Here is a 14,346-nt window from a genome sequence, read left to right as displayed (position 1 = left end):
ATACCTGCCCCCTATCTGTGGTAATACAAGTAGGCAACCAAAATTACACAATGACAATTTTCTGCACATAACAAAACAAAGCAAACAGAACAATATACTCAACAATGAGCAATACCACTAAATATCAAACTAAAAGATCATTTTTCTGCAATTAAATTCTATTCTTTTCAACTTCTTCATATTGGTTTATCATTTTATTCTTATAGCAGATTTTAAATTGAGAAACATTTATACAACACTTGAGATGATCACTGAGAGAATTCCAGTTTCTTATGCCGATGACTGTTGGACACATTTGCCTTTGTGTGGTTCGAGCAAACCGGTGCTTAGGACAGAACCACCACTCACAACCACTAGCACTTTATATAGCCTCTGTAGAAACTATCTACACCCTCACTTATCTTAACTGCACTACTGTATAGCTCTGTGTAAATAATCATTCTGTACATTCAATAATCTTTAATCCTACAACTGTTTACAACTTGCATAGTTCCCATTTCTGTATAGCTGTATATCTCAGATTTCTGTAAAGTTATTTATTTCATATTCTGTATAGTTTTTCATATTTATATCCTGTTCATAGCCTGTACATAGCTTGTACTCACTACAGCCTGTACATACTTAGTTATAGAATATTCACAACATACTTCATACGTGTACATTATAACATACCATAATAGACCCATTTCTGTAATATACTTACATATCTATACTATTGCTAATATATATTGTAATATATCTATATCACTAAAGCACTTCTGGATGGATGCAAACTGCATTTCGTTGCCCTGTACCTGTGCATGTGCAATGACAATAAAGTTGAATTCTATTCTATTCTATTCTAAAATAAAACTTCCTTTTGCCGTCCCCATTTTCTGAACACAATACAAATAAACTTTGTAACTTAAGAGGTAGTGTTTTATTTTTTGCCCTAAACATAATAGTTAAAGTCTGTAATTTCACTATGTCTTCTAGTTTTAACAATTTCGATTTTATAAACAAATTATTAGTGTGTTCTCTATATTTAACAATATGCATAATTCGAATCGCTCTCTTCTGTAATAAATATAATGGTTTCATATTAGTCACGTATGTATTCCCCCATACTTCAACACAATAGCTCAGATAGGGTAGAAACAATGAAAAATATAATATTGTCATTGTCTTGTAATCTAATATATATCTAACATTACCCAGGATATAAATACTTTTAGCCAACTTTTTTTTAACATGTTCAATATGTGATTTCCATGTTAACTTGTCATCCACTATTACACCCAGAAAACGGAATTCTGTCACTCTTTCAATTAATACTCCCTCTATAGATAATACTATCTCTTCCTCCTTTACACGGTTTCCGAATATCATAAACTTTGTTTGTTCCAAATTCAGTGATAACTCATTTACATCAAACCATTTTTTCATTTTTTTCATTTCAATAACCATAATTTTAGCCAATTCTTTCAAGTTCTCTCCGGAACAATAAAAATTTGTATCGTCTGCAAACAAAACAAAATTCAACATTTTTGACACATCACAAATGTCATTTATATATAAATTAAAAAGTTTTGGTCCTAAAACAGAACCTTGAGGGACCCCACATTCTATTTTCATTCTATCAGATGAATTGCCTAAACACTGCACATACTGAAACCTATTATGTAAATAGCTGCTTAACCAGTTCAATACTATTCCTCTCACACCATAAGTTCTTAACTTAGAAATCAAGATGGAGTGTTGCAGAGTGTCAAAAGCTTTTCTTAAATCAATGAATAGTATATTTATTATGATGTGTTGCTGATGAAATGTCTTCAATAGTATTCATTAATGCTATTGCTGTTGATCTGTTCCGTCGAAATCCGTACTGACTTTCGCTTAACAGTTGATGTTTTTCAATGAAACTATCAAATCTTTGTGCAAAGAGTTTTTCAAGCACTTTAGAAAACTGTGATAGCAATGATATTGGTCTATAATTATTAAAACTATGTCTGTCTCCCGATTTATGAAGAGGGATAACTTTTACCACTTTCATTCGGTCAGGAAATACAGCCGAATAAAATGAGAGATTAAAAATATAACAGAGAGGTTCGATTATACAATCCAAGGTCTTTTTTACGATGACCATGCCTAACCCATCATGGATGTCTTGTTTTTAGATTCTGCTACAATGATTTCTTTTTCAGTGATTTCCCCTAAAAACATAGACTTTACCACTCCATCTCAAAATCATCTCAAATCATCTCAAACTGGTTTCTTGAACATGAAGATGAGTTCACTGTACTCCAATAGAGCATCTTTGGGATGAGGTGGAACGGCAGATTCAAGTCAACAATTAATGAACATGACTTCATGACGCAGTTCTGTCAGCAACAGGGGTCATACCTGCTATAAACAAGGTGTACCTAACAAAGTGACCAGTAATTGCATATATGCTGTTATGATGGATGTTTATAATAAATATTAACTGAGAGAGAAAAGATACACCAACGCTACTCTAGGGTAATAAAAAAATGAGGGAAATTAACAAACTACATCTAACTGTTTTGGATTCAGAACAATTATTTTCAGCCTTTTATAAGGATTAAAATTTAATTCTGGATTTATTTTGGCAGCTTGAACTAGTTAAAGAAGATGCTGCCTATCCTGACATTTATATGAAAAGTCAAAACTACTATTTAAGCACAATGACGACAGACTCCAGGCAGACAATCCTGTAAAACATGCAAATATGAAGCATCTCTGATGGCTCAACACAGTAAGAAGAAGGGATGGAAATGATGTATAACTAGTTGAATACTGGAATCAGTGTTTTAAGCTGTGATGTAATAAACTAGTGCTGGGAAAATGAAAAAGAAAGAAGACAAATGTTTCCCTTTTGTGTTTTCCCGATTATGTGTCCGATATTTAAAAAACAACAACAACTATCTATCATGTACAGACTCTTTACAGGAATAAACCTGAAACCAATTGTTCTGCTGGGGAAGTTTTGTAAACGGTACGAAGTTTAAAAACCACCATTCACCTGAGGGAGGCTCCCAGGAGCTCAGGTCTGACTGGTTTCAGCGACCAGAAACTGGAATGTACGGTGAGCAAACTGTGTTAAAATGCAGTGACTGATAAAAGACGGATGAGCACCATCACCATCACAATTAGTTGATCAATATTCTCAATAATATAACAAAAGGCTTTCTTACAGACTGTATTATAATACAAATACAAACCACACATGGATTATTGCATGGTCCTGAAGCCAGCAGCGCCCTTGGTCATGAGATTGGTTTTAAATGTTTGCTGTATTATTGTTTTTAAATCATTGGAGTATACAGATTTTAAAAGCGTTTTATGATTACAATAGTTCGTAAAGTAGCAGAAGTATTCACACATCACAGTGATGGAGGTTAAAGGTTAATTATCAACCTTCTGTGGAGGAAATAAGGTGCTTGTTGTGCATTACGTTCAACATTTTCCTAATGTACCTTCAAACAGCTAATACCGCTTGAGCATTCCTGTCTGTGCCTAATGTCGAGTCATAGTCATGTAGTTTCTCTTTTCAAGTTCTTCTTGATGAAAATCACACTTTAACCTTTGACTTTCATAAATGATGTGACAGACTTAACACCATGTTAAGTCTATTTGGCAAATTCTGATCAATTATGAAGGATTATCCAGAATATTCTGACCGGCTACCTTTGATAACGCAGAAACAGAACTCTTGAGTTGTGGTATCAGGGTGCTCAGCCCACAGATATTGAACTTCACATACCCCATCTGCCTCCATTTGGGACTGCAATGGCCTTAAAAGCCCTACACATATCTTCCCTACTTAAGTGCAGCCTTTTTTCTAATGGAATTACAATATCGGCATCTGGTCTCTGACTTCTCATCAATTGTGTGGGCATCCTTTAGAGGACATTTCATCGGAATAAAGGCAAATACGGTGGTGCCTTTATCTGCAGAAATATGTGGCCTGTAGCCAGTGGGTGGGGCACCACATGCTCGCTCTCACTGTTAGATTGGATAGAAAAGTCTGCAGCAGGACAAGCGAATATTAATGACGTTAATACGTTAGTACCTGAAAGATCCCTTTGGACTGCTGTGCCATGGATAGTGGGAGGATCTTTCCATTGATGAGCATCAGTAGTCTAATCAGTTTAGATTCTTAAATTCAACTTCGTTCTTTGACTTTTCCCATTTGTCTGCAGAACAATTTCACAACATTTTGAATTCCTCTATAAACATTAATCTCGTTTTTTTCCTTTTGTCTGCAACACTTGTCCCTAGCATGTCCTCGTCCATGAAAGCATTTAATCTTATCTGAGCAATTCCTCTTGGTCTCCTGTATCACTGCTCATCATTCGACATGCTTTTCCCAGTATATCCACGGCCATTTTTGTATTTATGCTTGTATTTTCTCCCAGACTGGTAAACATCAACAGAGCTCAGCAAAAGAACTTTTAGTTCCTATTTGAACTTTATTAATACAAGTGTTTAACCTTTTCATGTTTATAGTTTTATCTTTCTTTGTAAAGTCAGCTGTTCTGCTGCTCTGTATGTGATTGGTCAAATGCCCCCAACGCCACCCCTTTCATGTAAACAGGCTAGTAGCTAAAATGAGAAACCCTGGTTTACCTTATAGAGTTGATAACTAGCGTCATGTGATCACTTAGTCTGATTGACAATGTTGGGATAAGTTAATCAAGATAACAGAAAGATTTCTTGAGTATGATGAACAATGAATTTAACTCCTAAATGTGACTTCCTAACACAGAATGTGATGACGTCATACGCTTTGTACTTTGATGTGTGGTGATTGGAAGTGTCTGTGTGGTGCAGCCTGGACAGACCAGACCAGCTGCACCACACAGACACTTCAAGAGAATGATTGTTATGAAACTTCCATACAAATTGAGTGAAAAATGGAGAGTTGTTGCCTATGAATTGCAGGAACAAAATGGTCACAGAGCAGTGTTCACTGATCTGGTTGCCTTCATAATAAAACAGGTGAAAGTAGCATAAGATCCAGTGTTTGGCAACATCCAAGACTCACAATCTGGAAACAGCTTTAAAGTTTCAAGTTCCACCAAGCAAAGAAAAAAGGGAAGTAGTTTTGCCACTAATGTCAGTACAGTTCCAGGAGTCAAAACTCAATCAACTGGAAGCAGAACAAATTCCACTGTTCTGCATAGTTGTTTGTTTTGTTCACACAGCAATCATTTACTAGAGAATTGTAAGCAGTTTAAAGCTAAAATGCATCGGGATAAGTTGACTTTTATCAAGGAAAGGGGAATTTGTTTTGGTTGTTTAAAAGTTGGTCACATAAGCAAAGACTGTAGGAGTCGTTTGAGACACAGCAGCTGAGCAAATGATCATTTCATGCTGAAGACGTCCTCAGACAGAATTAAACACATACATAAACACAGCCTGGTGCCAATAACACAGCTAATGACACTGCTGTATCACTGGCTTTACTGATTAAAGACCATATCTGAAGGAAATCTTTGAACACAACAGAAAGTGACCTTTTAAACCTGCCACACTGATGCTGCATTCAAGGACCATTAAAAACATTTGAAAGGACTTCAGAACATCAAGAAAATGTGACTTGTTTCTCTGTAATGAAGCTGTTTTAGTGAAGAAAGTTGAAAGGTCACAGAGCGACTGCTGAATCTTCTGCTCTAAACATGAACTCTAAACTTTGTGATGCTTCGGGAGGAAAACTGCTTCGGTTATTCTCTCAGATTAGTTTCATATTTTCTGCATCAGATTTGAGTGAGATCCTGGAATGACGACAGAAGAAAAGACTTTGTTCAAAGTTTGATTTATAGTCAAACCTTCCAGTTTATTCACACAATAAAACATCAACACAATATATGAATTCATTCATTAAAATCACAGTTTTTCCTCATTTGTTTGATGATTTTGACCAAAACAAACACAAACACACACACACGGTCTGCCATACTCATAAAGAGAAATGTCGACATTTTTCAATACAAATATTCCAGAAACATTTAGAGGATAGAGAAGTTTACATTTTCATGTGGAGAAATATTTTAGTAAATCAAAATGATGATGAGCAGTGATAGCCTCCATAAACAGTCACAGGAAAGATCTCCTTTAAAAACTCAGAAACATCAAGAGAACAACTAGAAGATGTGGCGGTACCACCCATAATGTTTGACTGACAGCTGATCTCTGTGCAGAAATGATGGAGAGAAAATAAAATGAAACTAAAACACAGATTTAGACCCACAATATGAAAGACTTCAGTCTATTTGAGCTTAATCAACTCAGCTGTGTCTCCATAATTATAGTAAACCAACAGTCCAGCATAGAGCGGCTGAGTGAATGTGGTCTGGACTCTGTGGAGGAGAGTCATGGTTTCAGAGACGCTGTAGAAGGACAAAATACCTGCTCTGTGATCCAGGTACACTCCTACTCTGGAGGAACGAGGACCTGAGACACGAGTTTTGATGTTGTTGTACCAACATGTAAAACTGTTGTTGTTACAATTTAATACCCAAGATTTGTCATTACATCCAAAAACACATTCATAACCTCCTTTTCTGCTGATATTCTTGTATGCGACTGCTACACAAACTCCTTCCCCTCTCCACTCCACCTCCCAGTAACAACGTCCAGTCAGACTCTCTCTACTCAGAACCTGAAACCATCCAGTGAATCTGTCTGGATGATCAGAATAAGACTGTTGTTGAATCACTGCTGTTGCTTTTCTGTTCCCCTCTGATAATAACAGCAGTTTGTTTGCTGTGTTTGGATCCAGTGTGATGTTACGCGAATATTTTAAGAATCCAGCTCTGGTCTTTGGCTCTGCTGGTGGATCTGGCACTAAAACATCCACTTCAGTGACTGTCAGTGAGATGTTTGTCCGTTCCTCTCTCAGAATGTCCTGTAGTTTATCTCTGACCTCTGACACAGCTGCTGTCACATCCTCAAAGTAGCTCAGAGGACGGATATTGATGCTGGATGAGTCTGTAGACTCACTGAGTGCTGACAGTGAGGGGTAGTTGTGTAGAAACTGGATGTGATCCTCTGTGTGTGAGAGCTGCTTCAGCTCAGCATCTTTCCTCTTCAGCTCAGTGATCTCCTGCTCCAGCTTCTCCTGAAGCTCTTTGACTCGACTCACTTCAGTTTCCTGCTGGGATCTGATCTGCTGCTTCACATCAGAGCTTCTTTTCGGGATGAGATGGATCAGCTCAGTGAAGCTCTTCTCACTGTGCTCCACTGTTTGATCAGCAGACTGATTGATGGCCTCCACCTCCTGTTGAAGCAGCTTCACATCTTTCTCTCTGTCCTGGATTCTCTGCTGGATGTTTTGTCGACTCACCTCCAGCTCTCTCTGCCTCTCAGTCCTTTCTGCTGCAGCTGAGACTGTGTCGTGGCCTTTATGTTCATCCACAGGGCAGAGATAACAGATACTCTGCTGATCAGTACGGCAGAACATCTTCATCACCTCATCATGACGAGAGCAGATGTTCTCCTGGAGCTTCTTGGAGGGCTCCACCAGCTTGTGTTTCTTGAATGTAGGTGAATCATAATGAGGCTGAAGGTGTTTCTCACAGTAAGATGCCAGACAGACTAAACAGGACTTGAAGGCTTTCATTTTTCTTCCAGTGCAGACATCACAGGCCACATCTTCAGGTCCAGCATAGCAGTGATCAGCAGGAGCAGCTTGGAGTCCAGTCTTCTTCAGCTCCTCCACTAAATCTGCTAACATGGTGTTTTTCACCAGGACAGGCCTCGCTGTGAAAGTCCTCCGGCACTGAGGGCAGCTGTAGATTTTCTTCTCTTCCTCTTCATCCCAGAAGCTTTTAATACAGTTCATGCAGTAGCTGTGTCCACAGGGAATAGTCACCGGATCCTTCAGTAGATCCAAACAGACTGAACAGCAGATTTTTGTTTGATCCATTTGATTCATGTGCTGTGCCGTTTCACCGTCTCTCAGTGACTGTCAGACAGTTTCACTTCCTCTGAACAGAAACTACCTCTGTGCTCTGAAGGGAAACAGATCTCTGCTCTTGTTCACCTTTAGACCCATCCTGATACAGACACATCTGTGAAGGGAGATATATTCTTACAGAGCGACCAAGAGCCAATCACATGATGCAGGGTGTGGTATGTGTGATTACATCATGCAGTAACAAGTCTGACCCAGTTAAAGTTTAATAGTTTATCTTTACTTGGTGCTTTGAAATGTGACAGTCAACACTCAGCGAGTTCATTTTATATTTCAAAAAGTTCAGCAAAGTTTAGGATGCTGTGATGAATAAAAATAAATCAAACTTTATATTTTGACATTTTCTAATCTTAGTTCATTCTCACACTTACAGAATGATGCATGGGAACAACTGACTCCACTAAATCAAACCTATGTTCAAATGAGATTATGATCATTAAATAGTAACAAATATTTAAATTTAGCAACAACAAATGCAGATCGCTCCACAGTGTTTACAAAACAAACAAACACATTATTTTGTAGTTTTTCCTGTGTACACAGTCACAGTGGAGTTTAAATGAAAACTTTCAAGTTTAATTCAAGGTTTTAGTAAAATTTTGCCTGAACTGTTTAGTAATTTTTCACAAAGTGTCCATGTCAGTAATTCATTCAAATGTATTTTTGTCTTAAACTGATCCAGTAAATGTAACTTTTTCTCACCTACTTAATCGAGTATTTTAGTTGTTTAACTGTCATTATAACTAAACTGAACATCCAAAGCTTTTCTCACTGCAGTTTTGTTGTGCAGTTATAGCAGCACTTTGAATCATCCACAGTTTTATAGAACTGTCTGTTGAATTGTTGTTTTGTTTGGTGCAATGCTTGCTTTTATTTAAATATTGATGATAATTTGATATATTTGATTATTTATTACAGGTGCAAACAATATTTTTTTTGTTTCACACATGGTACAGCAGTAATGCATTCCCATACACAACCTTCCTTTCAATTAAAGTAACACTGTTTCCATGCATGAAAAGGAGCAGGAAGAAGAATCAATTCTTATTGATACCTGCCCCCTATCTGTGGTAATACAAGTAGGCAACCAAAATTACACTATGACAATTTTCTGCACATAACAAAACAAAGCAAACAGAACAATATACTCAACAATGAGCAATACCACTAAATATCAAACTAAAAGGATCATTTTTCTGCAATTAAATTCAATTCTTTTCAACTTCTTCATATTGGTTTATCATTTTATTCTTATAGCAGATTTTAAATTGAGAAACATTTATACAACACTTAAGATGATCACTGAGAGAATTCCAGTTTCTTATGCCGATGACTGTTGGACACATTTGCCTTTGTGTGGTTCGAGCAAACAGGTGCTTAAAATAAAACTTCCTTCTGCCGTCCCCATTTTCTGAACACAATACAAATAAACTTTGTAACTTAAGAGGTAGTGTTTTATTTTTTGCCCTAAACATAATAGTTAAAGTCTGTAATTTCACTATGTCTTCTAGTTTTAACAATTTCGATTTTATAAACAAATTATTAGTGTGTTCTCTATATTTAACAATATGCGTAATTCGAATCGCTCTCTTCTGTAATAAATATAATGGTTTCATATTAGTCACGTATGTATTCCCCCATACTTCAACACAATAGCTCAGATAGGGTAGAAACAATGAAAAATATAATATTGTCATTGTCTTGTAATCTAATATATATCTAACATTACCCAGGATATAAATACTTTTAGCCAACTTTTTTTTAACATGTTCAATATGTGATTTCCATGTTAACTTGTCATCCACTATTACACCCAGAAAACGGAATTCTGTCACTCTTTCAATTAATACTCCCTCTATAGATAATACTATCTCTTCCTCCTTTACACGGTTTCCCAATATCATAAACTTTGTTTTTTCCAAATTCAGTGATAACTCATTTACATCAAACCATTTTTTCATTTTTTTCATTTCAATAACCATAATTTTAGCCAATTCTTTCAAGTTCTCTCCGGAACAATAAAAATTTGTATCGTCTGCAAACAAAACAAAATTCAACATTTTTGACACATCACAAATGTCATTTATATATAAATTAAAAAGTTTTGGTCCTAAAACAGAACCTTGAGGGACCCCACATTCTATTTTCATTCTATCAGATGAATTGCCTAAACACTGCACATACTGAAACCTATTATGTAAATAGCTGCTTAACCAGTTCAATACTATTCCTCTCACACCATAAGTTCTTAACTTAGAAATCAAGATGGAGTGTTGCAGAGTGTCAAAAGCTTTTCTTAAATCAATGAATAGTATATTTATTATGATGTGTTGCTGATGAAATGTCTTCAATAGTATTCATTAATGCTATTGCTGTTGATCTGTTCCGTCGAAATCCGTACTGACTTTCACTTAACAGTTGATGTTTTTCAATGAAACTATCAAATCTTTGTGCAAAGAGTTTTTCAAGCACTTTAGAAAACTGTGATAGCAATGATACTGGTCTATAATTATTAAAACTATGTCTGTCTCCCGATTTATAAAGTGGGATAACTTTTACCACTTTCATTCGGTCAGGAAATACAGCCGAATAAAATGAGAGATTAAAAATATAACAGAGAGGTTCGATTATACAATCCAAGGTCTTTTTTACGATGACCATGTCTAACCCATCATGGATGTCTTGTTTTTAGATTCTGCTACAATGATTTCTTTTTCAGTGATTTCCCCTAAAAACATAGACTTTACCACTCCATCTCAAAATCATCTCAAATCATCTCAAACTGGTTTCTTGAACATGAAGATGAGTTCACTGTACTCCAATAGAGCATCTTTGGGATGAGGTGGAACGGCAGATTCAAGTCAACAATTAATGAACATGACTTCATGACGCAGTTCTGTCAGCAACAAGGTGTACCTAACAAAGTGACCAGTAATTGCATATATGCTGTTATGATGGATGTTTATAATAAATATTAACTGAGAGAGAAAAGATACACCAACGCTACTCTAGGGTAATAACAAAATGAGGGAAATTAACAAACTACATCTAACTGTTTTGGATTCAGAACAATTATTTTCAGCCTTTTATAAGGATTAAAATTTAATTCTGGATTAATTTTGGCAGCTTGAACTAGTTAAAGAAGATGCTGCCTATCCTGACATTTATATGAAAAGTCAAAACTACTATTTAAGCATAATGACGACAGACTCCAGGCAGACAATCCTGTAAAACATGGAAATATGAAGCATCTCTGATGGCTCAACACAGTAAGAAGAAGGGATGGAAATGATGTATAACTAGTTGAATACTGGAATCAGTGTTTTAAGCTGTGATGTAATAAACTAGTGCTGGGAAAATGAAAAAGAAAGAAGACAAATGTTTCCCTTTTGTGTTTTCCCGATTATGTGTCCGATATTTAAAAAAACAACAACAACTATCTATCATGTACAGACTCTTTACAGGAATAAACCTGAAACCAATTGTTCTGCTGGGGAAGTTTTGTAAGCGGTACGAAGTTTAAAAACCACCATTCACCTGAGGGAGGCTCCCAGGAGCTCAGGTCTGACTGGTTTCAGCGACCAGAAACTGGAATGTACGGTGAGCAAACTGTGTTAAAATGCAGTGACTGATAAAAGACGGATGAGCACCATCACCATCACAATTAGTTGATCAATATTCTCAATAATATAACAAAAGGCTTTCTTACAGACTGTATTATAATACAAATGCAAACCACACATGGATTATTGCATGGTCCTGAAGCCAGCAGCGCCCTTGGTCATGAGATTGGTTTTAAATGTTTGCTGTATTATTGTTTTTAAATCATTGGAGTATACAGATTTTAAAAGCGTTTTATGATTACAATAGTTCGTAAAGTAGCAGAAGTATTCACACATCACAGTGATGGAGGTTAAAGGTTAATTATCAACCTTCTGTGGAGGAAATAAGGTGCTTGTTGTGCACTACGTTCAACATTTTCCTAATGTACCTTCAAACAGCTAATACCGCTTGAGCATTCCTGTCTGTGCCTAATGTCGAGTCATAGTCATGTAGTTTCTCTTTTCAAGTTCTTCTTGATGAAAATCACACTTTAACCTTTGACTTTCATAAATGATGTGACAGACTTAACACCATGTTAAGTCTATTTGGCAAATTCTGATCAATTATGAAGGATTATCCAGAATATTCTGACCGGCTACCTTTGATAACGCGGAAACAGAAATCTTGAGTTGTGGTATCAGGGTGCTCAGCCCACAGATATTGAACTTCACATACCCCATCTGCCTCCATTTGGGACTGCAATGGCCTTAAAAACCCTACACATATCTTCCCTACTTAAGTGCAGCCTTTTTTCTAATGGAATTACAATATCGGCATCTGGTCTCTGACTTCTCATCAATTGTGTGGGCGTCCTTTAGAGGACATTTCATCGGAATAAAGGCAAATACGGTGGTGCCTTTATCTGCAGAAATATGTGGCCTGTAGCCAGTGGGTGGGGCACCACATGCTCGCTCTCACTGTTAGATTGGATAGAAAAGTCTGCAGCAGGACAAGCGAATATTAATGACGTTAATACGTTAGTACCTGAAAGATCCCTTTGGACTGCTGTGCCATGGATAGTGGGAGGATCTTTCCATTGATGAGCATCAGTAGTCTAATCAGTTTAGATTCTTAAATTCAACTTCGTTCTTTGACTTTTCCCATTTGTCTGCAGAACAATTTCACAACATTTTGAATTCCTCTATAAACATTAATCTCGTTTTTTTCCTTTTGTCTGCAACGCTTGTTCCTAGCATGTCCTCGTCCATGAAAGCATTTAATCTTATCTGAGCAATTCCTCTTGGTCTCCTGTATCACTGCTCATCATTCGACATGCTTTTCCCAGTATATCCACGGCCATTTTTGTATTTATGCTTGTATTTTCTCCCAGACTGGTAAACATCAACAGAGCTCAGCAAAAGAACTTTTAGTTCCTATTTGAACTTTATTAATACAAGTGTTTAACCTGTTCATGTTTATAGTTTTATCTTTCTTTGTAAAGTCAGCTGTTCTGCTGCTCTCTATGTGATTGGTCAGATGCCCCCAACGCCACCCCTTTCATGTAAACAGGCTAGTAGCTAAAATGGGAAACCCTGATTTACCTTATAGAGTTGATAACTAGCGTCATGTGATCACTTAGTCTGATTGACAATGTTGGGATAAGTTAATCAAGATAACAGAAAGATTTCTTGAGTATGATGAACAATGAATTTAACTCCTAAATGTGACTTCCTAACACAGAATGTGATGACGTCATACGCTTTGTACTTTGATGTGTGGTGATTGGAAGTGTCTGTGTGGTGCAGCCTGGACAGACCAGACCAGCTGCACCACACAGACACTTCAAACCTCACCTGAGGACAAAAAGCACAAGAACAACAACAAAAAAAGAAAGAAAACAAACCTTAGAAACATGCAGGGTTACAGGAGAAGCCAGCCGTGCAGAGTCTGAATTTAACTCCTATTTATGACTTCCTACCAAAGAATGATTATGGGAGAATTTCGATTTATTTATTAACAGATTTATTACGCATTAGTTTTATGGGTCTGTTCCACTTAAGGTCAGATTGGTGTCTATGTACCAAAATGAGTTTCACACCAAGACTAAACTCGTGTCATGGTTTGCATTATGCAGTGGTTACAGTGGTGACACTTATTAGACTCTGAAGTCTGTGCACCAGTTTTTCAGGGTCCTATAGGTGCAATTGTTGCGACCACTTTAAATAAGATAAGAGAGATAAGATAGAACTTTATTAATCCCTCGGGTGGGTTCCTCTGGGAAATTCGATTTCCAAAAAAGCACAGCACCGACAGAAGTTACAGAGTTATACACACACACATATATATAAATACAGAGACAATATAAATAAAATATACGAAGGGGATAAATAGAATAAATAGGAATAAAAATAAAAATACAAGTGAATTGCACATTTCAAGTATTGAGTCTATTGCACCGTTGACTATTTACAAAAGTATTGCACAAAAGGTATTGCACAGTGAGGTGAAGAGGCACTACAGCTTAGTTGTTCCCCCCTCCTTTGTCCTCCTGTTTCCCCTCCCTCTCCCCTCCAGAGAGGAGTTAAACAGTTTGATGGCGTGTGGGACAAAGGAGTTTTTAAGTCTGTTAGTTCTTGTCTTTGGGAGAAGCAACCTGTCACTGAACAGACTCTTCTGGTTGTTAATGGCCGTGTGCAGAGGATGCCTGGCATTGTCCATAATGTCCATCAGTTTCTTTAATGTCCTTTTCTCTGCCACTGTCACCAGAGTGTCCAGCTTCATGCCGACCACAGAGCTAGCCCTCCTGATCAGTTTCTCCAGCCTGG

At 36.9% G+C, this 14,346-nt stretch overlaps 1 protein-coding gene across 1 annotated transcript; it reads right to left on the bottom strand.

Moving 5' to 3' along the window:
- Window positions 1-5,802: 5,802 nt before the first annotated feature.
- Window positions 5,803-9,387, bottom strand: LOC145421849 (tripartite motif-containing protein 16-like). Its single transcript, XM_080292705.1, has one exon. The coding sequence runs from the start codon at window positions 7,937-7,939 to the stop codon at window positions 6,272-6,274; it is 1,668 nt and encodes a 555-aa protein (XP_080148831.1). The 5' UTR covers window positions 7,940-9,387; the 3' UTR covers window positions 5,803-6,271.
- Between the last annotated feature and the right edge of the window lie 4,959 nt (window positions 9,388-14,346).

Source organism: Astatotilapia calliptera, chromosome 18, assembly GCF_964374335.1.
Source record: "Astatotilapia calliptera chromosome 18, fAstCal68.1, whole genome shotgun sequence".
Taxonomy (NCBI): domain Eukaryota; kingdom Metazoa; phylum Chordata; class Actinopteri; order Cichliformes; family Cichlidae; genus Astatotilapia; species Astatotilapia calliptera.
Note: the sequence above shows the minus strand (reverse complement) of the source record. Positions and strands in the feature narration are given on the sequence as shown.

Bases quoted from the DNA above. Each gene is read 5' to 3' on its own strand.
- LOC145421849 (XM_080292705.1), bottom strand. From the start codon at position 7,939: ATGAATCAAATGGATCAAACAAAAATCTGCTGTTCAGTCTGTTTGGAT.